At 50.1% G+C, this 27,543-nt stretch overlaps 11 protein-coding genes across 11 annotated transcripts; 5 read left to right on the top strand and 6 right to left on the bottom strand.

The window, feature by feature from the left end:
• Positions 1-502: 502 nt before the first annotated feature.
• TGAM01_v205639 (hypothetical protein) lies at positions 503-3,092 on the top strand (the record flags this gene model as incomplete). The annotated part of the gene is made up of 5 exons (XM_018801053.1): positions 503-740; positions 825-1,137; positions 1,207-1,798; positions 1,854-2,763; positions 2,818-3,092. 5 exons carry the CDS (start codon positions 503-505, stop codon positions 3,090-3,092), a joined length of 2,328 nt encoding a protein of 775 aa, XP_018665885.1.
• Positions 3,093-3,322: 230 nt separating this feature from the next.
• TGAM01_v205638 (hypothetical protein) lies at positions 3,323-4,677 on the bottom strand (the record flags this gene model as incomplete). The annotated part of the gene is made up of 3 exons (XM_018801054.1): positions 3,323-4,193; positions 4,262-4,363; positions 4,439-4,677. 3 exons carry the CDS (start codon positions 4,675-4,677, stop codon positions 3,323-3,325), a joined length of 1,212 nt encoding a protein of 403 aa, XP_018665886.1.
• Positions 4,678-4,868: 191 nt separating this feature from the next.
• Positions 4,869-5,135, top strand: TGAM01_v205637 (hypothetical protein; the record flags this gene model as incomplete). The annotated part of the gene is made up of 1 exon (XM_018801055.1): positions 4,869-5,135. One exon carries the CDS (start codon positions 4,869-4,871, stop codon positions 5,133-5,135), a length of 267 nt encoding a protein of 88 aa, XP_018665887.1.
• A 1,708-nt stretch (positions 5,136-6,843) lies between these two features.
• On the bottom strand, positions 6,844-9,259 carry TGAM01_v205636 (hypothetical protein; the record flags this gene model as incomplete). Its single annotated transcript, XM_018801056.1, has 4 exons — positions 6,844-7,224; positions 7,290-7,485; positions 7,547-8,970; positions 9,098-9,259. The coding sequence occupies 4 exons, from the start codon at positions 9,257-9,259 to the stop codon at positions 6,844-6,846; spliced, it is 2,163 nt and encodes a 720-aa protein (XP_018665888.1).
• Positions 9,260-10,606: 1,347 nt separating this feature from the next.
• Positions 10,607-11,404, bottom strand: TGAM01_v205635 (hypothetical protein; the record flags this gene model as incomplete). The annotated part of the gene is made up of 1 exon (XM_018801057.1): positions 10,607-11,404. One exon carries the CDS (start codon positions 11,402-11,404, stop codon positions 10,607-10,609), a length of 798 nt encoding a protein of 265 aa, XP_018665889.1.
• A 1,937-nt stretch (positions 11,405-13,341) lies between these two features.
• On the top strand, positions 13,342-13,727 carry TGAM01_v205634 (hypothetical protein; the record flags this gene model as incomplete). Its single annotated transcript, XM_024549675.1, has 2 exons — positions 13,342-13,404; positions 13,479-13,727. 2 exons carry the CDS (start codon positions 13,342-13,344, stop codon positions 13,725-13,727), a joined length of 312 nt encoding a protein of 103 aa, XP_024405533.1.
• A 1,006-nt stretch (positions 13,728-14,733) lies between these two features.
• Positions 14,734-15,832, top strand: TGAM01_v205633 (hypothetical protein; the record flags this gene model as incomplete). Its single annotated transcript, XM_018801058.1, has 2 exons — positions 14,734-14,753; positions 14,806-15,832. The coding sequence occupies 2 exons, from the start codon at positions 14,734-14,736 to the stop codon at positions 15,830-15,832; spliced, it is 1,047 nt and encodes a 348-aa protein (XP_018665890.1).
• Positions 15,833-15,974: 142 nt separating this feature from the next.
• TGAM01_v205632 (hypothetical protein) lies at positions 15,975-17,806 on the bottom strand (the record flags this gene model as incomplete). Its single annotated transcript, XM_018801059.1, has 5 exons — positions 15,975-16,297; positions 16,359-16,365; positions 16,416-17,498; positions 17,557-17,687; positions 17,761-17,806. The coding sequence occupies 5 exons, from the start codon at positions 17,804-17,806 to the stop codon at positions 15,975-15,977; spliced, it is 1,590 nt and encodes a 529-aa protein (XP_018665891.1).
• An 807-nt stretch (positions 17,807-18,613) lies between these two features.
• Positions 18,614-19,886, bottom strand: TGAM01_v205631 (hypothetical protein; the record flags this gene model as incomplete). The annotated part of the gene is made up of 3 exons (XM_018801060.1): positions 18,614-19,686; positions 19,747-19,812; positions 19,859-19,886. 3 exons carry the CDS (start codon positions 19,884-19,886, stop codon positions 18,614-18,616), a joined length of 1,167 nt encoding a protein of 388 aa, XP_018665892.1.
• Positions 19,887-22,903: 3,017 nt separating this feature from the next.
• Positions 22,904-23,959, top strand: TGAM01_v205630 (hypothetical protein; the record flags this gene model as incomplete). The annotated part of the gene is made up of 3 exons (XM_018801062.1): positions 22,904-23,438; positions 23,498-23,863; positions 23,925-23,959. The coding sequence occupies 3 exons, from the start codon at positions 22,904-22,906 to the stop codon at positions 23,957-23,959; spliced, it is 936 nt and encodes a 311-aa protein (XP_018665894.1).
• Positions 23,960-24,625: 666 nt separating this feature from the next.
• Positions 24,626-26,625, bottom strand: TGAM01_v205629 (hypothetical protein; the record flags this gene model as incomplete). The annotated part of the gene is made up of 2 exons (XM_024549674.1): positions 24,626-26,321; positions 26,390-26,625. The coding sequence occupies 2 exons, from the start codon at positions 26,623-26,625 to the stop codon at positions 24,626-24,628; spliced, it is 1,932 nt and encodes a 643-aa protein (XP_024405532.1).
• Positions 26,626-27,543: the final 918 nt, after the last annotated feature.

Below are 27,543 nucleotides of genomic sequence, written 5' to 3'. Positions count from 1 at the left end.
GACTCCAAATTTGTAACCCCAGGCCCCCAAAGATGGCAGACCCTGAATATGAGTAAAAAACGTGACAGGATCCCGTATTTCGCAATGGATATGGTCGTATGTGATGGGGTGGACGGCTAGAAGTACTGATATTACGACTTATCTAAGAGGTAAGCAAAAAGTAAAAACATACAACAGCCGGTGTTCGCTGGTGGTCACCCACCCAACTACTAATCTGCCGGTTAGTGGCTTATCTATGGGGGAGCAGACGGGACCCCGAGTTCTCCACTACCTATGGTCGTATGTGCTAGAGACTCTATTGCAACAGATTATAACACTATTGTCCTATCCTCAAAATGCATACCAAAAATTCCCGTCGCGTGCTGAACCATGCCTTGCTCATGGCTGGCTCCTGCAATCGTCCAAACAAACCGCCTCGCATTTGCAGAAATGCCCTCCTCTTCGCGAATTTGTTGAATCCCATGTACAAAACTTCTTCATGGGGATGATTTGAGTCGCAGAAATGTCACAGGCAACGGAGCTGGAGCTTCTGAGCGAAACGGAGCTCCAGTCCAAAACGCCGCCTGGAGGACGCTTCCCTATCAGCTGTCCGACTCTCGATCTGGCGGCAACTTGGGATCAGGACGACAGAAACTTGCTTGTGTACCGGCCACCGGGTCAAATTGTCTCCAAGATACACCAGGTTGCTTCGCCGGGAGAGAAAGTGCCTGAGGTGTGCGCAGTGACATGGAGGCCTGATGGTACAATGCCCTTGTATATGCATATGCATATGCATTCTCTTGTATATCCCACTGTATATACCTGTTCTAACCGTGAAATCACAGGCCAATTTCTATCTCTGGGCTGGAGTGATGGCGTTGTGCGGCTCATGGGCTTGGAGAACAACAAGGCTGCTCATCATATCCCAGTCTGCGATAAGGCTGAAGCCACAATCACGCACATTGGCTGGTCGACCGCCATCATCGCGAGCAAGGCAGGTGGAGCCATTTCCAACAGACTTGGAGATGAATTCACCAAGGGATGGACCGAGCCGGGAGCCAAGACACCTCTCGATTTGCCTCAAGAACTCACCTTTCTAGAAGTTGAGACGGCGCTGCCCAGAATTAGCCCCTTGCCGACAGGTAGTGCTGGCGCAGGGTGAGTTTTGGCTCTTTTCTCTCATTCTGTTAATGTAGCTTGATTTGTGATCTCCTGACTGTTGGACAGCGAGGATGCTACAGTCTTCACTCTTCGCAGCGGTATCGACTTTCTCTTCCGGACACCAAAGCGAGACACTTATGACCAAGTCAAGGTGATGATTGTGGGGACCAGCAATGGCAAACTGCAGCTCAGCATCTACGACTCCTTCATCATTGGAACCTTTGCTCAACCACTGCTGGACTCGCCAGCATCAGCATCTCTGAGTGCAATGCACATGATACTCCATGCAGCTCACCCACGAACATCAACGCATTCCCTCATCTATGCAGAAAAGCAAAATGAGCCACAAGAAATCCATCTTGTTCCTATGGACTTACCATTTCTCTCTTTTTCTCCCATTAATTTGTCGCTCTTATCCTCCAAACTCACTACCCTCCAAGCACTCCTACGATACCTGAAACAGACATCTCTTCATATGCAGGTCGAGTGGAAAAACGCAAGAGAGCTTCCGGCTCGCTTCCTACGCAGCGTACATGGCGACTTGGAAGAGATGAATGGCGGCCCAAACGAGATAGTTTCTGCCCTGTTTCATACGGCTTTGACTGGCCACGCCCACCCTCCTGTAAAGGAGTGGCTTGTCGACAGCCTGGCAGAGCGGGTACGCAATCTATTATAGGATCTTCAATTATCTCACAGCTAATTTATATGAACAGGGCCACAAACGATGGGACAAGGCAGTCGTATCTGGCCTCGAAGGTCTCCGCAGCCTCGTCCATCAATATTTCCTTCCAGCCCTCGAACGATGCTCCATCATCCTCAGCCGCCTACGAGGCCTAGCTCGCTTCTACAACGACCGCGAAGATATTGGCCTCTCCATTCCCCATCTCAACCGTGTTCTCGACACCATCAGCTGCCTCACCCTAGTCGGACACAAGGTCCTCATTCACACAATGGATGAGCTCCAGCATTTCTCCGCCTTTTCAGCGTGGCTCCGCTTCCAGATTGATCAGCTGGGAGGACCTGGCACTGGAGCCGATGAACTCACTGACAAGGAAGCCATGATGGACCACACAAAGGTGTTGACCTACATTGAGCGCTATTTAACAAATAGCCCTCTCGACATCTTCCTCAATGAGATTGCGAAAGAAGATTACGACTCCGACATGAAATTCATAGACGACGGCCCAACGCTGCTAGACGTCCTGGATAAGCAGCTCAAAAAGCACGAAGCAGGCCAACCAAGCATGAAAGCCCTCCCACACGTCGACTTTCTCGTCAACTATGCCACCACATGGTCCAACAAGATCTTCAGCAGCATCGCCGAAGCAAAGAGACGCAGCGTCCGCTTCGGAAAGCCAGTCAAGCTATCCATTGGAAAGCCCATCACCAAAATGGACATGAAGATGCACGGCTCTAGCAAAAGAAGCGGGACTGTGTTCACTGCGCTGGCGTCGCAGCAGGACACAAGCAAAGTGCACTTGTTCCGGATGCTTATGGCGATAACGAATGGAATCAGCGATAACAAGCCGGTGATGGTCTGCGTTATCGATCTTGGCTCCCGATCGCTCGTGGACTTGAAGTTCCTCAACGATAAATTTCTAGTGCTTTTCTGCACCGAAAACAGTATGTCTTTTTATCATCCACCTAAGCAGCTCTTTACGTACTGACACTAAACAGACAACACTCCATCAATCATCCTCATCCCCACACAAGACGAATCTAAGATCTCTTACAGCCCTTTCGATGCCGCACATCCTAACCAGATTCCCTCTTTAACATCAGCCGACATCTTTACAACGTATCACTTTCCAGGCAACCACCAAATACTTCGGCCCATTCGTATGGAGGCCCACGATAGAAGCGAGATCAGAGGGGAGTTACCTGCACGAATCTGTCTTTTAAGCAATAACCGCACGACATGGAAGACCTTTAAAATACCTATCGAGGAATAATGAGCATCATTTAGAACTACAGGCTGATCCACTCGAGAGAGACACAATTGCAATGGACAGAAAGCATTGTTTAAAAGGAATAAATAATCACAATTACTCGATTAAGAATCATGTATCGTAATGCTATAAACAGTTCTCTGCCTCCACCAAACAAGACAAGAGAATAATTAAAAGATGCCAAAAAACGCCTGCCGTTGTAGCGTATATACAACACTTGCCCCAATCCTCATCTAACCCGCAACATTAATCTTTGGTTTTGTAATGTCAAAAAACTCCGTCAGCCCTTCCACCACGGCCTCGACATTCATATTCACCAATGGCATCCGATCGTAAGAATCATCCGTCATAATGGCCACCAGCGCGAGATACCGATCGACCTCGCGTAGCATAATGGGCTTGTGGCTATCGTGCAAGACGAGGCAGCTCTCTGCCGTCGAGCAGCCTACCTGGTCCTCCAACTTTGCGTTCCACGGCTCGCCCTCGAGACGTTTGCGGCCATCATCGCTGCGCTGCCACGTGCCGTAGATTTCGGTAATGTCGATAATGACGTCAATGTAGTCGCTGCAGATCTCGTAGCTAGCCATATCAGCCGTCGCAGAATCGGTAGCAATGTAAATCTTGGAGAGCACGTCGAATAGGTAGGCTTTTTCGAAGCGGCATGTTCGGCACAAGTTTGTGAGCATTGACTCGAGAGTTCCGAGTCGCGGGATGAGCTTTTGGATGACCTTGCTGAAGGCCTCGAAGATGGAGTGGTTGTAGATGGAAGTAAGGTGAAAAGTAACGGGGGCGTTTTCGAAGCCATGGTCGGATAGTTCATCTTGAATACGAATAGTGATGTCTCTCTGAATATCCAGCTTATAGTCGTCTGACAGGCCATCTACTTTGTGAATAAACACCTCGATGTTGATATTGGGATATGATCGCTGGAGAGAAAGAATGGTGACATTGAGGCGAGCGACAGCCTCGAGGTAATCGTCCTGAGCGTCAATGACCCAGATCAGGGCGCCGAGCCCACCAAAGATGGCGTCCATGTCGAAGCTAGGATTATCGTAGACATCGATCTGGCCTGGGAAATCCCAAATCTGAAAGTCCATAAATGACCTTGTGATGACGGGGTCAGTTGGGGGAACAGTCACTCATGGAAAAGCCGAGTGGCGAAGAAAACTCACGACATGGTATCCTTTTGTATCCGCGCGGTTGACTCGAGGAATAGCGTCTCATTCGGCGCAAGCTTGTGGAAAACCACACTGGAAATGGATGACTTTCCGCTCCTATCAAACGCGCACCAATTAGTAAAACACACCTTTTGTTGGATTGCGTCCTCGACTTTGCGCGAATCGACATACCGTCTCTGTCCCATCAACAGTAATCGCGGCTTTCCCTTCTCAAACGCGCCACCTGCTGGGTCGGCAGGCCTCAGCGTGCCCTTTTTTATCGGTTCCTGGTTGCTCTGCTCATAAAGAAGTTGGAGTTTTAGCCTGGCTGGACTCATGACACCGGAACGAACGGGGGAGCGACGAAGGGCATTGAGCTCGGCGAGCTGCCGGTCTGCGGGCGAATCATAGATGGGAGGGCTGAGAGACATTGTGGATGCTGCTTCTGTGATGCTCTGCAGCTTCAGGATCTGGGGGCACTCTTTATTCCCACGCTTGTGAAGGAAAGATTTGTTTGCTTTCTCTTCTCATATCATGCCATGATACGTCCTTGCTCCGCAGCAATTTCCGGCGGACAGGACACTTATCAGAGCTCACTCGAGCTCTGCCCTCTCTCTCCCATATGCAGCCCGTCCTCACCGACGTTGCTTCTGCGCAGCCCGCGGCCTGCCCCCAGCACATGCACAACACCGGCACAAGCCACAGCGCCGCCAACGTCCAGGGCCAAGGCAAGGCCTCAATCACCTCGTCCGACCTCGCCGGCGCAAATCAGGCATCAACGGTGACACGAGCCATCTCGTCCTCTGCGTCGTCACACGTGCTCCTGTGGCTGCTCTTCCTGCTGCTGCCCAACCTCGACCAGCCGCAGCCCAAGCGAGTCAAACCTTGAACCATGTCGTGCCCACTTGAGCAAGCCGTCTCTTGTGCATACATAGGTAGTGCTAATGTCTCTCCGTCCAAGAGGGCAGACGGTCACGAGCCAAAAGGGGAGGGTCTCACTTGGGGCCATCAGGTTGTTTTGCATTGTACCCTGCGAGTCCAGAAGTAGGCACAGCAAACCAAGGGGGCGAAAACAGAAAAAGAAAAGACACAATAACAGCCAGCAGAATAAAAGCATGTGGGTGTCACACGCAGAAACAGACTGCCGCGAGCTCACTGGAGCAAAAGAGCCCTGCTTGCGGTCGTGTGACAAAGCGCTTATCGAGGCACAAACATGCATGGCCGGCAATCCTCTTTGCGGCGGCAGCTGGGATTTGTGAAGCGAGGCATTGATACATAATACCGCGGGCGAATAGAACTTAGGCGCAACAAAAGAAAAAAAAGATTCTCACCTCCATATCTGCGATGAAGCAGGAAAACACAAAGCGACGAAAAAGCGCCAACCAATCGACAGCTAGTCAGTGTGACGATACCAGCCAGCCAAATGCAACAGCAGCTCCGTCCAGCGAATAAAATCAAATTCAGACGACAGTCTCAGTCGTTCCAGTGGCCTCTTTCGCGTCGTCGTCGCGTGTGTCGTCGTGCAGGTGTGGCGAGCGGGCTTTTTTCGCAGGGGGGTGGTTACAGCTGCATTTGCTGGAGATCAACTGCGATTGACGGATCGACGAGTTGAGTTGAGGCCGGCGGGGATGGATTCCGGTGAGTAGGTAAGCAGGCTGGGAGCAAGCTTTTAGTGGCTGGCGGGGGACTCAGCTGGGGTTTGGGGGGGTTGCTGGGGCGCGCGGGTGCTCTCCACGGGCGGCAGGGCGCTAGAGGGTGCTAAACGGGCCTGCTGGAGGTCGGGAGAGTTGCTTTTTCACAGCTGCGGCTGGACGACCTAGTTTGGGGGCGCCGTCCAGGATGTGCCGACTATTTGAGAATCCTTCAGCTCAGCTTCACTTTATTTCAGCTGGCCATGGCATTTTCAGTTACCGAGGACATACAGGCAGTATCCTTGTCGAAACTCTCGAATTTAGAAGCTGGAAAAGGACACTTTCCCAACTTTCCCAGACAATGGCATTTCCAAACATGCAGAGCACGCACATCACCACATCAGTTCCTAGTACCTACTACATTTAATTGTGTTGCCAAGTTTTCTCAGCAGTCAACAGCCGAGGCCACAAAATACAGCTTCATTAAGGTATGTCTTTAGTATTTCGACAAAGTTTGAATTATTATTCGCTATTACATGACTGCTCTGAATGAGCATCAGTCTCTAAATACAGGGAAGCAGCTCCTCAAAAGTTTGTCTCGGCTCTCTTCCCAGCCAAACATGTCTCGCTCTTTTGCCCGGCGTCATCCAAAATGACAAAATCAGGAAGCATCAACAAAACACGAGCCGTATATCTCATGCTCCATCTTCACGCAAATTTGATAATTTTATAACCCCATAATCGGCACCAGACTCTACAAGTCCTGGACTAAAACCATCATGGATGGTCGATTCGCAATGCATCCAAACGCCAATCCATGTATGCTGCTTTTGTTTCCATGCGTACATATCTTCTCCCAATCATCCATAGGAATAATCCATGAGAATCTTTGACCATCGTAGAATCGCCATGTTGCCTCCCAAATAACGCTCCGCTTTTCGCTTAATCAATAACATGCTCATGTCGCTACATAAACGACTTCTGCACTCTAGTCTTTGGAGACAAAAGGCCCGCCTCTGCTTTCCTCTTTCCCAGAACCGGCTCTGGAGTTCGCCGTGAATGGCCGGGTGTAAATTCTCGGTCTCTCGTCGCCTCGGCACGGCACGAGGCGTGATAGGCCCGGTTGCCCACCAGCATTGTATCGAGCCATACCCATTCTTGGACCGTGTCGAGCCACTTGTTCTCAAATCGTTCCTGACAGATTGGGCAAACAGTGTTAATGCCGCTACTTGGATCTGGCACGAGGATGTACTTTGGTCCCTCTGCATCTTTGGAGGCTTGGGCAGCCTCTTCTTTGGAAGACACGTCGTGGATCGCATCGACAGCTTCTCGGGCTTTAAGCCAGTCCTGTATCTCAGGTTAGGCCATGGTTTTCTAAGAGCTACTAGTAGTTTGGGGCACAATAGACTTACCTGCTGGTCAACGTACCAGCTCCGATGAGTGCCTCGTTTCTCGGCCTCAGTGCTCCGCTGGTGCACTTGGAAATGCCAATCCATATGAGCCGTCTTCTTTCTCCTCCCTTCTGCGTCAGTCCTGAATCGCCTGCCGCACTGCGTACACGGAGGTCCTAGATCGTCGTATAACGCAGCAATGTACTCGGGACGAAACCTACGTCACATTATGTCAATGAAATGTATGACAATCCAAGTAGTATGGCAAATCAACTTACTGTTTCTTTAAAGCAAAGTCTAGTCCGGTAGAGTTGGCCGGGCTATCTGCCCTTGGCCGGCCAGAGTCTGGCTTATGGGCTGCCAGTAGGCTGGCAATGCTCGCTGGTAGGCCTGAAGCGAATAGAGAAGGCGGCAGCACGGGAGCAACTGGTGGCTGGCTGGGAGCTGGGACATTCGTAGGTGTCGATGGTGGCAGCATGCCCGCAGCTCGAAGCTGATCTAACAATGACGAGGCACCTGAGATTGGAGCCGCAGCCATGGGTGGTGGTGCTGCCGCTGCCTTGCGTGGCTCGTTGTGATTCATCTGCGGCGACCGTATAGGGACGCCAGCAAACGGAGGAGTGGGCGTTGAGTTGTTGTGCTGAGAGTTGCCCGACTGCATACTCAGCAAGGCCGCCATCGCCCCTTTCCCGAGCAAGGAATCAAGAGTCACTGGCGCAGCGGATTGAGCCGCCGGCACAGGTGACGGAGTTACAGAAGTAGAGGGAGGATGCACGGGAAGCGCCATAGACGGCGGCGCCACGGGTGCTGGGATAGGGGTAGAGTTTGCAGAGCTATGGCCAAGAGTGGCCCTTATTGTCACGGCAGCAAGTTCTGTTACTTTGTTTTTAATGAGCTCAAGCTGGTCTGGCGGCAGATTGGAGTGCTGTACAACGCTCTGGAGATCCAACAGAGCCTTTAACCTGCTCTGTGCTCCGCTATCATGCGGGTTCTGCGAGAACTCGGCCCTCATTGCAACAATCAAAGCTTGAATGTCACTGCTCAAGGTCTCTACGCTAATTCCAGACGGCAGAGGCAGTCCTGAGCCGTATGGTCCTTGGGCAGCTTGGGGGAAGGGAGCCGGAGTCGAGTTGTAAGGGGTCGGAGTAGATGAAGGGGGATAAGGAGCAGGCTGTATACAGACACGGTCAGAACGAAAACCCAACAAAAGAGGCGCAGAGTTTGAAGAGATGAATCTCACTTGTTGTCCCGGATAGCCAGCGACTGGTTCACCGGGATGCCCTCCGTTGGCAAACGGGTGAGGCTGTGGTGGAAAATTCCCAGCGGGGCCAGCGTATCCGCGCATTCCAGGCGGCGTCGGTGTATTCCGATTCGGAAACATTGCTGATCGAGGTCTGCCCGGTATGGGCCCCTGTGCCTGCTGAGGCATGCTTGCTGCTCGGGCCTTCATCAGAGCATTCTCGATTGGCCGCACCAACTCATGTGAAAAGACAGGGCGTGTATCCATTGATCCAGGAACGGGGTCTTTCCATGTTTTGAGCATCTCCTCCATCTTTCTGCGCACGCCATGATCGACAACCGAATACGACTCCATGAATATCTTGAAAAGCGTTCGCCCAAAGTAGAGCGTATATGGAGTGCCGACATTCTTGACAATGGAGTCCATTACATATAGGGCAGGCAGTTTTTTATTCGGTGGTGCCTAGTTACGAATAAGCATATGAACATCCAACGAGGGAATAGAACAGGGTAATAAGGGGAAGATCTCATCGTGTCAAACAGTTGATCTCCCAGGCGAGTATTTAAAACAAAAAGAACTAATATCCTACCTTTAGGATGTGCTGCTGCAGAACCTCTGCGATAGCCAGAGCATGCTCCGTGTTCTCTCTGGCAATTACTGTCAAGTTGCTGATCTCAAAACGCATATTAGAGGACAGATCCTCGAGGGCAAGGCGGTAATCCTCCGCAACCTCATCGCCATCAGATGACATTTTGAATTGTTTTGTCGATGGCTCAAATAATATCTGTATAAGGGAGAAGAAGAAAAAAAAGAGGCGTCGACAGTCAGATATGGCCAGGATAATGAAAACGAGCAATGATATCTGCTCAAGGCCCCAAGGACATAAACAACAAACAAATGAAACGTCTCCGCCGCCTTGAGTAGATAGAAAGCTAAGATTCGTATGGGCAACGAACGAAAAGGAATCAGACACTATGACCGCACGTTTCAAGAAGAGGCGAAGTATATTCCAAGAGATGCTTTTCCTGGTCTTCACCGTCCTCAATAACTCTAAACTCAGCCACCAAGCTATCCGTATTGATCCTTTGTAAAGCCCTCTTCAGCGTTCCTCTTGACGCCACCCAGATCACTCGCTGCGATATTCAAACACTATACCCGCAGGCACGCCTACGCTAGATTGACCGCCTGTGGTCTGTGCCGCGTATGTGGGATGTATTGGGAACAGCTACTTCAATTATCGCCTCGAACGCCGCGTCGTCGTCAGAATGGACTGGATTCGGTCTCGCTTCAAGACAAGGAACGTTGGAGATGGAAAGGGGAGCAAGGACGACAAATTGGCTCGCTAGAAAAGAAAGTTTCGAAACACGTAGACTGACTCCCTCCCACAGGAAGAAACTCTACGCCGTCGAGTTGAGCCGCTTCAGGTCGCCAGAGATACCATTGAGAAAGGGAAGATGAAGGCGTTGAATGAGCAAACAAAGCGCTGGTTAGAGTTCGATGCTAATTGGGATCACGTGACATATCGGCTTATCAGTATCAAATGCCGCACGGGCCACCGAGGCGTAGCGACTATTCGGCAGAGGCCAAAAGGAACAAATACCGAGGAGTTGAGATGACAGAAAATAAAATTGGAATGAGATAGAGCTTGGAGATATTATTCTATCACTTACGGGAGAGCAGCCAATTGCAAAGCCATTGCCACCTGTGACAGTTTCTTTTGCTCACGTGCCTACGCGATTTGGCTTGAGACGTCCGATATGCTTACATCAGAATACACGTATTCACGTGAAGATGAAGCTCGCATCACGGCTAGGGACATGTTTGCTGTATTATTGTTGGTTTTCGCATTAAATCATTGCTAGAGCACTCTAGAAAGAAGAAACTGTAAACACAAAGAAATCAAAAGGCAATTCCCTGCCCACTTTGGGGTATTCCGTTATTATGAATCTGCACTTGTTCCGGTCCTCAACGCCCCTGGTCCATTCAAGTCATCCATCTCGACCATGCGAGTTACACCCTTTTTTTTTGCTTTCTTCCTTCAGTGTTCTTTCCTGTCACACGAGACAGATACTTCAGATTGAGAAGTTGTCCAGCGATATCAAAAGCGTGACATGTTGGCCTCGGAATATCGACTGCTGCGGCTGCTGCGGCTGTTCATTGGGTGCAGCGCCGTATCTGGACGCTTCAGGCCCGGAATAATAGGGCTGTCGCTCTGAGCTTCTACATCATGGACATGGTGAGTGATGATGTAGGGCGGGTGACTTTGAGCCTGGCCACTCATATATTCGTCTTCCTTTTCACTTTTCCAAAACATGAATTTGCTCCTCGTCTTCTCGTTTCGGATGGAGTTCGATCTGCTGCTGCCGCCGTACTCGGAGTATTGGCGCTGAGACCGCGCCAGCGAGCCGTTTGCCCGAATATCGCGAGATGTAATGCCCTCTTTTCTATCGCACCAGATGAATGAACAGACAAAGTTGAGAAAGCCGAAAATAAAGGACAGGATACCCGCAGCGAGCACCAGCGAAGAGAGCGCAGAGGACATGTCCAAGTCGTGGTTGAGCATTCCCAAGAGGTTGCAGCCGATGATGATCATGCCGATGCCCAGCCAACTAAGCCCGTGGTGGTCGGACAAGACAGGCCACATGCGACGAAGGTAAATCTTGATGAATTCCATAAATGCCAGCTCCGAGACGACGAGCAAAGAGCAGAAGACGGAGACGAAGAAGAGCGTGAAGCACTCAAAGATAAAGTACGGCTTGCTCTTTTGGACGTTGATGATGAGAATCCAGCAAGCAGCTCCGGCAGTCAGAAGAGTGATGACGGTAGCGACTCGGAGGGCCTGGAGAATAACCAGGCCAGCACCTCGAAGCGCCGGCGAGTTCATGAAGCCAGGCATAATTGACGTTTTTTGATTTAAAAAAAAAAAAAGCAGACTTGCAGAATGAATGATATAGATGATCGTAGGTTGAAATTGCTGGTAAGCCTCGGATTGAAGCAAGCACCGCTCGCTAGTGAATGACTGTGATAGAGAAAAGGAAAGAAATATCTATAGATAGACCTTGATGATGTATTCGAGTCGTGTGAATCCTGGCAATAGAAAAATCCCAGTCGATGCAGAGAAAAATGAGGGAACCAGCCCAGCGGCAATGAAGATGGATGAAAGTTACGTGGGAAAGAGAGTAGAAGAGAAGCGGTAGGTAGGATGAAAGAAAGCGAAAGCTGCTGTTCAACGACTAGGAAGCAACTTCAATACCGTTCAATAAACAATTGTTAAAAAAAGACAATAGGAAAAAAAATGACAGAGGACAATAAGAAAAAAAAATTACGCTGAGAGGGGAAAACGGGTGGCAATCTGAGGAGAGGCTCAGCAACTTCTTTAATAAGGGCATAAACTACACAACACCCACCACTGTTTGCCGCCCAAGCCAGGCAAAAATCCTTGTAGCTGAAACGGAATAGTGGCTAACAAAAACAGCTCTTCCGATACACGGCGAGCTCCCATGGGGTAAAAAACATGCAGCGTGTGCAACCCGCATCTCCTACTCTCATTCACGGCATGCGCCAAGCTCCTCTTTTTGGGCAGCCTCCAAGGCCAATCGTTTGCACAGAAGCATTTTCAGCAGACCGGAAGCCAAAATAGAACGGGCCAGCTTAGCCGCGCGAAGAACAGGCTTGTTTCATGAGCAAAATCTGGTCTCAATGGATGACAGCGCTTGCGCCAAACATTGCAGCAGCTGAAGCTCAAGAGAGCTCCTGATCCAAACCCTGCAGCCAGGCCAAAAGTCTAGCAGAGTAGCATCGGCTCATGTTGAGATGATGCCTTCGTTTGATCCAGGCCAATAGAGGCGCGGCGGCAAGTGGCCTGGAAAACGGGCCCTGAGTTGACAGTCTTTGATTCGATCTCAAGGCCGGGATTGTGAGGAGGATTGATTGGCTGTGACGGCGCGTGTAAGTGTTTCAGCGAAGCGTTGGAGAGTCGCGCCAGCGCGCTACTGCGAGGTACACTATACCGTTACTGTGGGCAAAAATGGTGGGCAGCGCAAGTACAGGTACGTCATATCTATTATCGCGAGCGTACCTCAGCAATAAGAGCGTGGCCAAAAAGAAATACTCTACCTTACATGTCTACATTCGAAGAGCAAATTTAGCAAAACATAAGCTTCCAGGCTCTCTTTTACTAGTCGTCCTCTACTAACGGCTGCAGAATATCCAATGTCTCATTAAGCGTTGAGCTCGTCGACTCTGTGCTGTTGACCCAAAATTCTATACCATCACACCAGCTCTTTATCAAGCGCCGAGATTGATTCCTACTCGGATGTAAAGAACCAAAAAGCTTGCAAAGTGCTCCGGAAGCAAATCGAGTCCGGCACAGCATTCCAGCCCAGAGATTGCGGACGATGTTCCTGATATCCGCGCTCGGCAGTGGCTTATTAAGCCAGTTCCATGTTAGGGTACCTTGATAGCCGCCGAGCCTCATACCGGCTGTCCGTGTCATAAAAATCCGGCATCTCGTCGAATGCGGAAATCCTGCATATCTCGCCCTGAACAAGGTCGAAAGATGGTAACTTATCGAGGGAGACGAGGCAAGCTGGTCAAGGGAGGACAGTCGAATGTACACTATAACCATTGTGATTATGAGAAGTTACAAAGTTCCACCAATCTGCTAGTGCAGCGCTGCTTATCCGCGAGTCCCAGCAAGCTGTGATTGGCCCTTGCTGCCACGGCTTTAAGGGCCCACGTAGACCGTTGCAAGCCAAAGCTTCACCAAAGCTTCACCTTTATCCATCTTGACCTGCGCAGATCTACGACGAGCAGCTTCCAACCGGCGCCATCATGACCCGCGGAAATCAACGTGAGTTGGCTCGAGCCAAAAATGCCAAGAAGGAGGCTGCCAAGGTACGCTGAAAATCACCCTTGAGCTACTTTTCTCGTGAGAAGGGGGCAGAAAAAAGGCTAACGTCTTGCCATAGAAAGGCGGCAACGCCAAATCTGGCTCCGAGCTGGCGAAGCAAGGCGAAAGTAACGCCGAAGTGATGCGAAGGAAGCAATTGGAGGGTCAGTGTGCAATGCGAAACATGCCTCCTTTTCCAGCATGTCAATTCTGGGCGAAATCAACATGGAAGCTAACGAATCTATCATTGCCAATAGCCGACAAGAAAAAAGCGGAACAAGAAAAAGCCGCTCTACAGGCGAAGATAGAGTCGAAGATCAAAAAATAGAAACAGACTTGGGAGGAGGCGATTCAGCGATGGATACTACAATGCGATAATTCCCACTGGCAACGGCGATAATGGTTACGGCGAAACTTGGCGCGACTTGCAAATTTTACAATACGGCGCATATCTTTGGGACATTTCACGTAAAAATGGAGAGGGAGGGAGGGGGATCTCTTTGAGTAGCCATGGATAGACAGCGGAATTGATGCTTTTCACTGCTCTCGCGATGACAGTGGTTATAAACTTGGCGGCGTGCGTTCCTTTCTATCTCGACTTCGATCTATGGATTACGATGACGCAGCGGCTCGTTTAAGTCGTGATAACTTGGTCATTCATAAGCCTTTATAAATCGAAAGCTTGCGTCATGAAACAATTGATGTCTTTCAACAGCACTACCGACACTGCACAATACAGCAGTAGATGTACAGAATTTGGTGGATATTCCAACGTTGTTGGCATGTTGCGTAGCTTAGGTCAATATCTATTTTAAAAGTTTCTAGTTGCTTGGTACCTTGGCATCAATGTTCCATTGTGCTCATCCGCAGTAATAGTAGATGTGTAAGGTAGGTGAACTCGCTCATAGATCCACGTTCGACAATGAACACTCCAACGCAACTCTCAAGACTACCTAAGGCATCAACACGAGGCTTTATAATACTATGTGATTTACCATATGGCGCTCTATTGTGTTTGAATCTTGCAAAGTATCATTCAAATGTACAATTAACGTACCTGAGGAGTTCTTTCTCTTGTTTTGTTCCCAATGCTCAACTTCTAGGGTAGCAAATTACTACCACCTATTTAGGCGCTCAGCCGAGAGCTAGACGTTACTTATTATAGACGAGCGTTGATTCGCTGACAAAAGGCAGGCCCACCTTAATTTGTTAACACCGTCATCTTTTCGCAGCCTCGCCAGCTTGCCGCCTTCAATCTCACAGCCTCGTCTTCCTTGGCCACCTGGCTCTTTCTCCCCGGTCACTGTCTTTTGTCAAGCGGTGCGGTCTTCACAATGGCCATCTCTTGGGACTCGTAAGTAACTCGCTTAATCTGAATCATCGACAGTGCTAATATATATTCGCAGCATCCGTGCCTTTGTCCTCTTCTTTGGGCCCATGCTACTGCCCAAAGCCATCTCCTACTATCGAAGCGTCCGATCCGCTCCCAAACGACATGGCCTTTCCGTGCAGCCCGTTCCAACGACCATCCGCATAGCGATTTTTATGCTCTCATTCTTCGCCTTCTTGCTTGCTGTCAAAACATTGCCCTTCTTCTCACCGGAGAACGTCTTCACCAAGACGCAGAGCCGGCTGCAAATACCCGTCGACGTGCTCTTCAACCGCATCTCAGCCGTGCGGCCCAACAACGTCTATACTGAATGGGATCACGTCTTGAGGTCCAAATTCGTCAACCAGGAAAGCCGCCTTCTGTACTTCCAGTTCGGTCCGGAAGTACTGGCCGAATGCATCTTCTGCAGCGCTGACGAGCCGAGGAGCTACTTCTATTATGCGCTCCCCGCGATCCTGTGGCCGCACATTGCAAACTTGACCGCGCTCGCCATCGTGACGAGTCCGTCGGTGACGGGCAAATATGGCTCTCAGTGGCGGGGACTGGCAACTATTGTGTCTGCGGTTCTGGCTGGCTTGGAGGTGTATTTCGTGCACTCTTATAATCATCAAGCGAACTCACGAGCGATGCGTCTTAGCGATATAGACTTTTTCTTTTGGACGATGCGCAACTATAGATTCGTTGCCTTGGCAGCTCTTGATGCTGTCGTTGCGTTTGCGTTATACCTGGCTGCTACTAACCGCGCATTTGTCCAGCCTCCATCTCCGGCAGAGCGGATTGAGCTTGTCAACAGGGCGCTCGTTACTGCCAAGAGCAAGATGAATGCGTCTGGAATTGTCAAGAACACAATCATGCGTGACGAAGATTTGCGATCTCGCTCGCAAGGCTACTGGCAGCATGAGGTTCGACTCATGGGAGAAGTGATGGAGGAGCGAGAAGTCATTGATGGCGTGAATGACGCCTTGAGCAACAGGATTGATATCCAAAACATCACCCGAGATGCAGAAACATACACGCAGGGCGTTCTACGACAGCAAGAATAGATTGGTTTAGCATGCTAAATAGATGAATTTGGATACATGTATATATTTATGTAGGTTTCATTAAAGCAAGGCGCCATTGCTAAAGTATTGTGCCAGGGTTGAAATTATTTCTGCTCTAGAATATCTATCATTTCTAACAATACTAAGACCTTGAATCCGGACGCCCTATCGTGACACCGGCACCTGTGGCGACACTGCTTGCGCTGCCTTTTCTTGACGGCCCGTCGCTGGTTCCCTCCTGTGCACTACGCTCTAGGAAGCCAGCCCAAAGCTCAGCCAGGGATTCTCTGTCTCTCGCAGATGAGGGCTCCGAGAATATATCGGCACTGAGTGACGGCGAGCTGGGCGTGCGCTGGAAGGGAGAAAGAGGGAGACGCAAGGTGCTTCCACCTCCTGGTCGAGCAAGTCCGGCCTGTTCCCGCTGCTCGTCGGTCCAGTTGAGATAGCCTGCCATGACTTGCAAGACTTGAAACCGCTTGGCGTCGCCTCGGTCTAGTGTAAGGAAATGAAGTAGATGGTTGGTGACAACTTGTCTGTGAAGAATTCATGTTAGCAATGCTTCAATTGATCAGAGTCCTTGTACTTGCCTATCAACATTGTCTTCCGGCTTCGTCTTCTTCAGATAGCGCAGAGCCTTGGTGAGGTGGTCGTTGAGCACAATAGCCTCGTGCCGCAGCTTTCCGATGAGAAGGTTCTTCTCCTTGACCTCCTTTTCGAATGGAGACGTGCGCTCGAGCTCTTTTACAAGCTCGTCCTTGGCCTCTTGCGCCTCTGTAGCCTTTGCGACAGCTTCGCGCACCAATTTCTTCTGTTCCTGGAGCTGTGCTTCGCTGGTCTCCACCAAATCGCGAAGCTCCTTCTTTCGAGCATCTTGGATCTCTCGCAGAGCGTTCTGGAGGTTGTCGATTAGTGTCGCCTGGCTGTCGCGCTCCGAGTTGGCAGCCTCATATCCCTCTCTTAAACCAGCGATTTCCTCTTCCAGCTCGCTGATTTTATCTCCCAGATTCTCCTTGATAGAACGCTCTTCCATGGCAATCACCTCCCATTCGCCCATGGCGTTGGAAGTCGTCTCCATCTCCTCTTTGAGGTGCTGGATCGACTTGATGAGCTCTTCCCTCTCTTTCCCCCAGTTGTTTGCAGACAGGTTGTTGCGACTGCGCAGAGTAGTCAGCTCCCGCGTCGCATCCTGAAGCTCCTCTTTGAGCTTGGCTACTTCCCCGCTGGACGAATCTGCCGAGTTTCGGAGTTCATCGTTTTGCGCGACAAGCTCTTCAATATGCTCTTTCGCCTCTTCTAGCTCGGCCTTGTCGCGCTTAAGCCTGTCGCTCAGGGTTTCTTTAATCTTCTCGACTCGTCCTAGCAGCGTCTGGTATTGCTCTTCCGCAGTTTCTCTCGCAGCATTGCTGTCTTCCAGTTCTGACTGTAGCTGCGAGATCTCGGTCTGATGATTTTCTTGGATGCTTTCCAGCTGCTTGCGCAATTGTTCGACCTCGACCCGGAGAGCCTCTCGCTCCTTGCCCATGGCTTCCAGTTTCGCTGATGTATCGGAATCGCCATCGTGGTTCTGCACAGCAGGCTCGGCATGCTCGTGATTTGAAGGTTCTACTGCGTGCCCATTGCTCTCGGTCTTGGGTTCTTCTGAGTGATCGGCATTACTCGGTATTTCCTGGCGGAGTGGGTTAATAGAAGCTCTATCGGACTTTAAAATCTCGACATAGACTAACAGCGGTCGTTGGAGTATCCGGCTCGTCGTCTACTTCGTCCTTGTCGACCCTGACATCGCCGTTGCTCGGCTGGGCTGCTTCTTTGTTCTTGTTCGCATTCTTCTTCTTCTTGTTGCTCTTCTTCTTTGCCGCTGCCTCATCCGCCGGCTTTAGCACGCAAAATCCCGCCACTTCGCCATCATAGAAGGGAAGCAGTTCACTGACCTGGACTGGACGTTAGGCTAGGCTCTGTGGCCGCGGTCGAGGACATGGTAGGCAGCCGTCAAAGAGATGTCATGCGATGCCTCTGCACGAGTTGCGAATTCTGGCGCAAAGGCCTCGTACGAGGATCTGCCGTATAAAAAGGCCGCGATTGGCAAATTAGCTCGCAGGCTCGTCTACGGCGTCTACTCCGATTCGCCTAGTCGATGCTGGCGGATACGACTCGTACAAGGCTGGAGTCGAGCTGCGACTGCGGAACCGCCTCCCTGAATGTGCAATTGAGACAGTGATCCAAAAATGGAGACGCAGCAAAGAGTCCCAAAGTTCTGGAAGAGTTCGGCACGCGCGCGAGAGGCGTCTTCCAGAAGACAGGTGTTCGCCGAGATACGAAGAAATAGCATTAGTCCATCGCGGAATACGAGGCACCTGTGGTGCGAATTGTCGTAACGTATCCCAAAGCCGCATCCGTCGGGTGCTTAGTCAGCGGTTTATTTTTATCAAGTCCTCCACATTCGCGGCGATTTTTTCTCTTTTCTTTTCCTCATCTTACAATCATCTTCGCCATAATATTTTTGAAAGAGACGCATATTCATGGCTTTTTCTCGACCTTGCGCGAAGTAGATCATATCGCCTTTTATAATCCCATTGCTGCTCTATTTCCCATGAGCGCAGCGGGTTCGCTTATGTGCGGACATGCTTCGTGATCACGTAGAATTTTTATTTTTATCCTCTCAGAATAAGTGCTAAAGATAACGAGTCTACTTACATTTTTAATGAGCCACTGCGCCGTGATTAACCTGCCACGTATGAAACCAATATATAAACATAGCGAAAACATCAAATCCACGCGACTAAATTAAGCCTTGGCCTTCTTGGCCTTGGTGGTCGACCTAGGCGTCTTTGGCTTGGCCGCGGCCTTCTTCACCGGAGTAGCTTTTGTCTTCGCGGCAGTCAAAGGCTTCTCTTCAGCCTCTGCCTCTTCGGCTTCCTCCACTGCCTTCTCCTCCTCGACCGCTGCTTCTGGAGCAGCCTCAATTGCCTTGGCCTCCTCTCCATTCTCAATTGCGGCGGGTACGGGTGCCGGGACGTCTTTCAGAGCCGGGGCCTCATAAGAGTATCCCAGTGTCTGTAGCTTGGCAGCCTTCTTTGCACGGTTGTTTCGCTCTCTTGCGACCTTGGCTTCCCAGGCGGACTCGGTCTGGGGCTTTGTCAACTGCAGGCCGGCCATCTTGTTCCATGGAACCTTCTTGAATCTTCTGTTTGCTCCCTTGAACAAGTCCTCGTGGACCTGGTCCTTGGAGAGAATCTTGCACTTCAAAATGTGTCCGAAAAGAAGATAGTTGTCCATGGTCTTTGCGACAATCTCGGCCGTGCTAGCCTCGGCAAATTCGACAAAGGCAAAGTGCTTGCTGGCACCGGTCTTCTTGTTGCGCGATAGGCGGAGTCGTGAGATGGGGCCGAACTGAGACAGGTACTGCTTCATTTCGAACTCGTAGAAACCGTGGGGTATCCGTCCGATGTAGATGACGCCGGGCTCCTCCTTTGAAGCCTTGATGGATTTCTGGACGTCTTTCGAGACCTTGGGAATCTTGCCGACGTCCTGTCCGGGCTGGAACTCTTCCTGGGCCACAGCGTTCTCTTCTTCGGGGTCAATGTTGACGGCCAGAACCTGGAGGTTGTCCTCGCCCTCCTGGCCTTCGGAGTCGGAGTCGTCATCCATTTCGATGACATCTTCCTTCTCTTCCACCTTCTCCACCTTCTTCTCCTCCTTCTTCTCCTCCTTCTTCTCCTTCTTCTTTTCCTTCAACTCTTCCTTCTTCTCTTCCTTGGCCTTGGGCTTTGGGGACTTGGCCGGCTTGGCCTCGGCTTCCGGCTTTTTGCTGGCCTTTTGCTTCTTCGCGGCTACAGGTGAAGCTACTTCGGCGGCTGCTATTGAGTTTGTTAGAATCAAGTAATTCGCAGCAGCTCAATTCAAATCAGCAATCGTACCCTTTCTCTTGCCCTTGGGAGTCGCCTTTTCCACAGACTTGGTAGCTTCATTCTTGGGCGATGCAACTATACAAATTAGCAATTGCAAAGATCGATTCGCCGATAGTCTTACCCTTTCGGTTGCGAAGTTCTCGAGGCATTTTGCTTGGTGTTGCCTTAATGATACCTTGATACAATATGGCCGAGGCGTCGCAAATTGGCCTCCAAAAAAATAACTGGAAAATTTACGATTCTGCCGTTTTTACAGGGCGGTGAGGCCGCTGAAGGCACGCGATTGGTGAGCCTAAATTTCACTAGCAGCGACCATGCCCATTAAGCTCTATCGATAACAGCCAACGGTTCCTACTGTAGTGCTTCGTACCTTACAATAGGGTAGAGCATCTCAATCAGAACAAAATTGCGAATTGCTATTTACCTTGCATATTTTGTGGTTGATATCTGCTATACTTTAATTTTCAACTACGAGAAACTCTGATCTCTTGTCCAAGGCAGAAATTGACGATCAACCTCCTTCTCTGCCCCTTCTGCGTCTGGAAAGATTCCTTCCATCAACCTCAATAACAAAGGCCTCCACTTTCGTCGCAATGAACATTGATGGATCGGATCCTCAGCACGAAGAAGTATGGGACGACTCTCTCCTCATTGACTCCTGGAACGAGGCTCTGCAGGAATACAAGGTAGAGCAGATCTCTCATCTAAGCCAAACTTCAGAGAGATCGCCGTCTTAACGGGGAGTAGAAATACCACAGCATACACGCGAAAGGCGGCAGCATTCGAGATTTAGAACAAGCCGAGGCTGGTTCATCCAAGTCTGTCTTGCCACTTGTCATCTAGCTGAGTTGTTGTCGATATCGTCACTAACATCAAATGCAGAGTAGCTGAGGCTCTCAAAGCAGAAGAATCGGCCAATGAGCCATCTACGCAGAAACAAAAAGAGCATGAGGAACCGCTCAACAAGAATGCAGCAGCAGATAATGTGCGTGCCGAGATATTGCCTAAATAGACTGTCATTTTCAGGGTTCAGGGACTTACAGCTTATTCACATCCATCGCAGACTGAACAGCACAGCAAGCAGCCCGGTCACAATTTCAACTCCATACCCTCCGCCTTCCCGTCTCAGGCAATACTCGGAACAGGTCAGTAAACGTGTGCAAGGCGCTACCCTTGCATTCGCCCGATGTCCCTTGGAGATGACGCACTGACAATGGGGAAACTTCCGAGATACGATTGCCAGTGCGCGATGATAACCTGAAGAAGCTTCTCATGTCTTGGTACTACGCGGGCTATTACACCGGCCTATTTGAGGGACAGCAGCAAGCACAGCAGCAGCAACAGCCTGGATCTCAGTGAGCTACGCTGGACCCATCAGCCTCGACTAAATTGATCGCGGGGAGAGGAAAGCTGCGCCACAGTTGAAAAGGTGGAAAATGGCGTGGAAGCCCTGCGACCGCTCACGTTTTATTCCCCTGCTAGCACAATGGCCGAAGCGACTCCAGGCTCCGCGTCTTCATCATATCGCCGGTGGAAGCAGCAGTGTCGGTGCAGTTCTAATTTATCGCGGCGCATGGGCGTCCTGCCAAGACTACCGATTTCAGACACGCTGTGAGCTGACAGTTATCTGCTGAAAATTTTGTTTCATATACTACTGCGAAATCGCGGCTGCACTTGCAAGGCATCCGGATCACCGGCCACTAGAATTACACGAATGTGTTTGATGTTACTATTACCTGGAACTGCTTTTTGCTTCAATAGCGGATCATTGGATATATTCCATGTACAAGTACGACAGTGCAGTCTTCTTTCCTTCACTTCTTTTCTTCTTCTTCCTTTTCTCTTTTGCTTCCCTTCATTTGTGACCGGACTTTCGTTTAATTACTCTTCCTGCTGTTTTTGCGGAACCCTGTGCCAACCCCTGCGACGCACTGCCGCTACTGGGCTCCCGGCTCCAGGTTCCAGACTCTGCACGTTTTTTTCTCGCTGTCAGTTTGGTAGCGAGAAAGTGTTAAATTGAAGGAGATGATCGCTTGGTCGCGTTTCGACAGATCCGGTGAGGCAACCTTAGCTGGCAAGACTAGGACCAGGAACAGCCAAAGCGACAAGTGATGGATGAGAAATGCGCTACGACGGCCCATCTGGATGCCGTGTTTCATCCTCCACAATAGCTGTTTGAGGCCCCTTGGTGACTAGCCGGGCCGCCAGTGCTTGACGATTTTCTGGCTTCAGCCCCTGATGGCTGCTAGTCTATACCATTCTCAGCGGTAATTTGAAGCCTGGGGCCTCCGGTATTGATCTAGCCGCCCAGGCTTGTCTCTACTCCGACGTTTACGTGTTCGCCAAGGGACGCTTCCTGGCCTGCAGCAAAGACTCTGTCGGCATGAAATTAATACTGCACGCGATATTGCGAAGAGAGTTACTAAGCCAATGCCGTGTAATCAACCGTGATGAATGCCCAAGTTATGCTTGGGACTGTCTCCAGCAGGTCTAGATTGCGGCGCCTTCCACCATGCTTGTCCACTAGTTTGCTTCCCGAGTATGAGATACAGGGATTGAACGTGGCGAGCCGATGGCAGTTGCAGCTGATTCAAAGATAAGAAAAATGCTTCAACAAACTTACCTTTATGCCTCTTAAGAAACATGCGGTTTACTGTTCATGCATGGCCCTAGCCGCTGGACCGGGGTTGGTGGCTGGACCACGCCAAAACATCGCCAAACGCTACTCGAGACAATCCTGTTACAGGTTTCTCCTTGAACCCCTGCAAACCACCAAATCCGCAAAGAAGGACGGAGCACTACTGATTCGGATGCATTAAGCCCCGGAATAACGCTTTCTAGCTTAGAAACGGGGGGGCTCAAGGGCCTGGACTAATTAGGAAGACATGACTGGCGTTGCTGCGAGGCATGGCCTTTGGGGGGATATAATGTCTAGCCTTCCCCGAGTCGAAGAAACATCTTCTCGTTTCTCCCTCATCGCTAATTGTTTCGGCAGTTGTCCTTTTCCCTCTTTTTTCTGTTTCTTTATTTCCATTCGCTTCACGAGCAGGCCCTCGCTATACCAGCCTTTAAAGACAAAAATACAAACTTGGTTGATTCAAGTTTACAGCCCCCTTTTTTACGAGTATAAAGTCAGATTTTCAATAATTCTACCAATACCGTCAAGATGAAGTTTGGTTCATGGTTAGCTTTGGCCACCGCGCCCCTGGCTATTGCCACCAAGGTCCAGAATGCCTACCCGGACAACGTTGCCCGAGGAAAGGAGATCGATTTGGATGCAAAGGCCATTGCTATTGCCAATGGCATCACCGCCGACGCAAACACCGAGATTGTCATCATCTGGGTCAACCCCGGTAGCGGTGCGGCTACCACCACCATCAACCAGAAGGTTACCGTGACCCAGACCGTGACCGTCGGAGGACAGACATCGACTGCTGCCGCTCCCGGTGCGACACACACCGTCACGGTTGGAGGAGCTGCTGGCCTTGCCTACTCTCCTCCCCAGCTCGACAACATCCCCATTGGCGATACCGTCGTTTTCGAGTTCCAGTCCAAGAACCACACTGTCACCCAGTCTGCCTTCAACACTCCTTGCAAGAAGCTTGAAGGTGGTATGGACTCTGGTTTCCAGGCCAACCCCAACAACACCATCTCCCCCCCTCCCCAGGTTGCTATGCAAGTTATGGTCTCTACTCCTCTGTGTAAGTCTCTTGCAAGATATATGACGGCCGGAATGAACTAAAACTGACCTTCTCTCTAGGGTTCTACTGCCGACAGGCTGGCCACTGCGGTCAGGGAATGGTCTTCTCCATCAACCCTACTGCCGCTAAGACCCAGGCCATGTTCCAACAGATGGCCATTGCTCAGAACGGCACCGGCTCTGCTACTCCCATCACCGGTGGAAGTGGCGCTCCTGCTCCTCCTCCTGCTGCTCCTCCCGCTTCAACATCCGCTGCCGCCGCTCCTCCTGCCGCCGCTCCTCCTCCCGCTGCCAGCTCCGGCACTGTCGCCACTGGCTCGGGCAACGTTGGTGCCGACGGAAGCTGCTCTTGCACATGCCAGTGCGCTCCCGGTAGCTTCCCCGTGAACGCTGCCCAGGGTGTTGGCGCTCACGGTGGCTGGGGTGGTAAGTCTGATCCAAATTATCCTCCTTCAGTAGCAATGTGATTACTAACTAGACATTGCAGGCGCTCTCCCCAATACCATGGCCGCTATCGCATAAGCAGATGAATACGACTCTTAATGAGGGGGACGGTTGTTTGGAGGTGTTTTATAAAAAGGTTTATTTTAGATCTGACTCATTTCTTCTTATTTGTACTCATGGAGGCTGCCCTAAGGGCCTGACTCTTATTTCTTCACTTGAAGGTTTTGATATCATATGACTGGATCGTATACATTTTATTTGCAACTTAATGAATATTCTTCGACTCCGCCTGATGTTTGCTGTGAAACTAGATTGTTACTTGTGCTTGTAGTTTGTAAGTTGGTGCTAAAATTAATCCTTTGTAGTTTACCAGATATCTTTGTATCACATTATTTGTTCAAAGAGTCACATTTGACGAGATTACTTGTCTACACAGGCTATATAGTAAAGGACAATATTGAAAGAGGAAGAAATTGATTGTCAGGTTTAAACTGTTGTGCTAGGAGAGACTCATGAGGAACACCAGCCCACTCTCGGCAAAGGACAATCGGCGATTATTTGAGATCAACATGGTTAATTTTCCCATTATATACCTATATACATACTTATATACTTCTTCTCTTTGTACTTTGAGCGACTCGGTGGATAGGCCGACTAAGATGGCTTTACATGGGGATTCTTTCATTTACTCGAGCAACAAAAGCATGTCATCATAGCATTATCATTATTATCCTCCATCTACAGCTATTCAAAATTCTCGACATGTAAATAAACTCCGGACAATTTACTTCCTTTGTCAACAGCCAAATCATCGCTCACTTTTACTACTGCCGCTCTTACTGCCACAGACAAGCCCAATGGACCACAAACCGCAACGGCCGTCTCGCCCTGAGCCTGAAGTACCCGTCTCTCTAATAGATTCCTAAATGTAGGCCGTCCAACTTGTATCTCGGCGTACGGAAGATCTGCGTCTGAAGTCCCACGGCTCTGTGACCTGGAAGATTGCACCGTGTTTCCTTCAGCCTCTTTCTCTTTATCATGACTTGTTTGATGATCAATTTCACCGTCTTGTTTCTCTTCTTGTACTTTGCAGCATCCACAGCCATCTCCACACTGACATCCACCAGCAGACACATCATTCGCAATATCGTCATCGCATGTAATGTGGATATTGCATACGGTTTCAATACCCGCCTCTTGAAGTATGTTGAATGCTGATTGCAACTCCTCAGAAACCCAAGATATCCAGCTACGGCGTTTAATCACCCAAGTGAAGTGGAGAGTTCGGAGCGGAAGAGGTTTCTTCGCTTGTGCTCGCCTTGCGATATCGAGAAGAACAGACAGGATAAAAGTCACTCCCGTCGATCCGGCGATAAGGAACAGTGTATCAAAGCAGGCGAAATCGGCGTGCGGGCTTGGATACGGTCCGTCGATGAGAGCCAAATGCTCAGACTGATGGCTACCAGCTTCCGCAGCCTTGAGAAGACGTCGAGTGAAGCCACCACATGCGCGCAAGATAAATACTAAATCACCGTCGTGTGATGATGGGGTTGATAGTATTGTCGCAGGATGCCAAAGGACGACGTTGAACCGCGGCATAAATAAACGTACATAAGAGCCCGCGCCCCATGATTTGATCTGTCGGCTGGAGAGCCGGATCTTAGTAGCGTCGCCTTCAAGCACTGTCAAAGTCGCTTTGCTCGGTCGAATGTTGACTACGACAGTCCGTACAAAGCGAATTAGCTGTCCAACCAGATACAGGGCAATGCTTATATAGATATAATTCGTAGAATAAGGCGACGAGGTCCCGTAAAGGTGATAGACAATGGCAATCGTAAAGCCAAAGTACGTGAGCAGATGCTGCACGACAAATATTTTGTAGGAGAAAAACCGCAGAGGTGCCAGAGATGTCAGGTTCATCCACAGTAAGATGGCATACGCTGCCATGCCAGTAGGCGGACAAGCGTCAGTCTGCCACTCCATCGCCATCAGCCCGTAGATGTTCCAGGCGTGGCTTTGCAGGCCGAAGTGCAGCGTTGCCAGCAGCAGCAAGCCGCGAGAGACCCATCGGTGGTAAATGTTGAGCCGCTCAACGGATGAATTTGCAAAGAAACCGATTAGATTCGTCTTACTCGACGTCAGTATCAGTAGCGGTACCTGCGCCGCTCCGAGCCATCCAGCACGAATACCCAGAGCCTGGTAGTGCTGAGCGCCAGGGACGTTGTTGTTGATAAACACCAGCGCTAGGATAAAGCCGAAGTATGCGACAATGATGTATATATGGCCAAGAGGAGGCACTTTGATCCATCTCGAGGCTGCGGCGGGTGTGATCTGCAGATAGCTCGGCTCTCGAAGGAGGGCGGCTGCGGTCGCGAGGCTTTGAGTGAAGAGGTTTGTAGACATGGCCGGCCGTGAGCGGTTTCTCGCGCTTGCTCTGAGTCTAAGTCCAACTGCCTGTCAACACCGAGAACTTTCGTCAAAGCATTGCTTCTCTTCACAAATACCCACCTCATCCATAATACAGACCTCTGCGCAATGTTGCAGAGACTGGCAATGCCAATGACCACCACGACGCCATACCAGAAGTATCGGGCGTATTGGTTTCCAATGGCGCCCAAAGTCGAGTCGTCGAGTATTTCCTGCAGAAAATCGAATGCCTGTGTCTCGTTGGAAAAGTCGACTCCGGTTGCATTTAGTGGTAAAGACGACGGGCTGTCACCGCCCATATCCATGCCCATGTCCATGGTGGTAATGGCGACGGAGTTGAATGGCGACCTAGTAGATTGTATGATGTTTAGCGAGCACACATGTGGAAAGTTGTGTTTTCAAGCATTCTTCCCCTAGAAGTTCGATTGATGAAGGAAATCCGAGGTGGTGGAAGGTTGCTTATCTGCGCACGAAGCTCATTGTGTGATGTTGCTGCCCGCGCCAAACGCACATCGCACCCGACATATCCTTTAGCTTCTTCTAACCGCCCGCATCCTATCCTCTTTTTATAGCAAAACGATTCATAAACGGTTAGCAAACCAATGCTAATTACTGCCCTAGTGGCTGTCTACTTGCTCAAAACCTCTCGCTCGGCATCTGATTGCCGAAGGTGGGCAAGCAGACAAGCCATAGCAGAAACTTTTTTTCCTGACTAAGTTTAGGTACCTAGGTAATCAGGTATGCGGCTGAAATGGTCGAAAGAGTATGGCCTATAAACGAATCAGGACTTACGGTTTGCTCTACTTTGCGTGTCTATACTTTAAGAGCTACTTATGATAGTATTGTATTGCACACCATGAGCTGCACGAAGCCGGAGGACGCGATATGTGCTGTGAAATTGGATGGTGTCTGTCTATTGGTTTGGTCAGTGGATACTGGTTTTTTTTTTTTTGGCAGGTTGAGCTTGAACTTTGTCGCAATTACATCAAAACTGGTGCCTGGCGGCGTGCGAATGTATTGTTATAAAAGCCTGTAATTACCAGAGTCTTGAGCCACACTGCTTATTTGAAGTTGCTTCAACAGATGTGAATGGAGGATCAGTGAAGTTCTGTGCTTAGTGCCCCTCGGCCGAAAATACATTGGAAGCGTTATTCATGATTGGTGTACATAGTAGATACAGAGAGCTTTTACCCAACCGTGAGGATGGAGGATTAGAGCTTCATCAAAGATTCCCT

This window comes from Trichoderma gamsii (assembly GCF_001481775.2).
Source record: "Trichoderma gamsii strain T6085 chromosome Unknown Scaffold_18.2, whole genome shotgun sequence".
Lineage (NCBI taxonomy): Eukaryota > Fungi > Ascomycota > Sordariomycetes > Hypocreales > Hypocreaceae > Trichoderma > Trichoderma gamsii.
The sequence above is the reverse complement of the archived record's forward strand: the minus strand, read 5'-3'. Positions and strand labels throughout refer to the sequence as shown.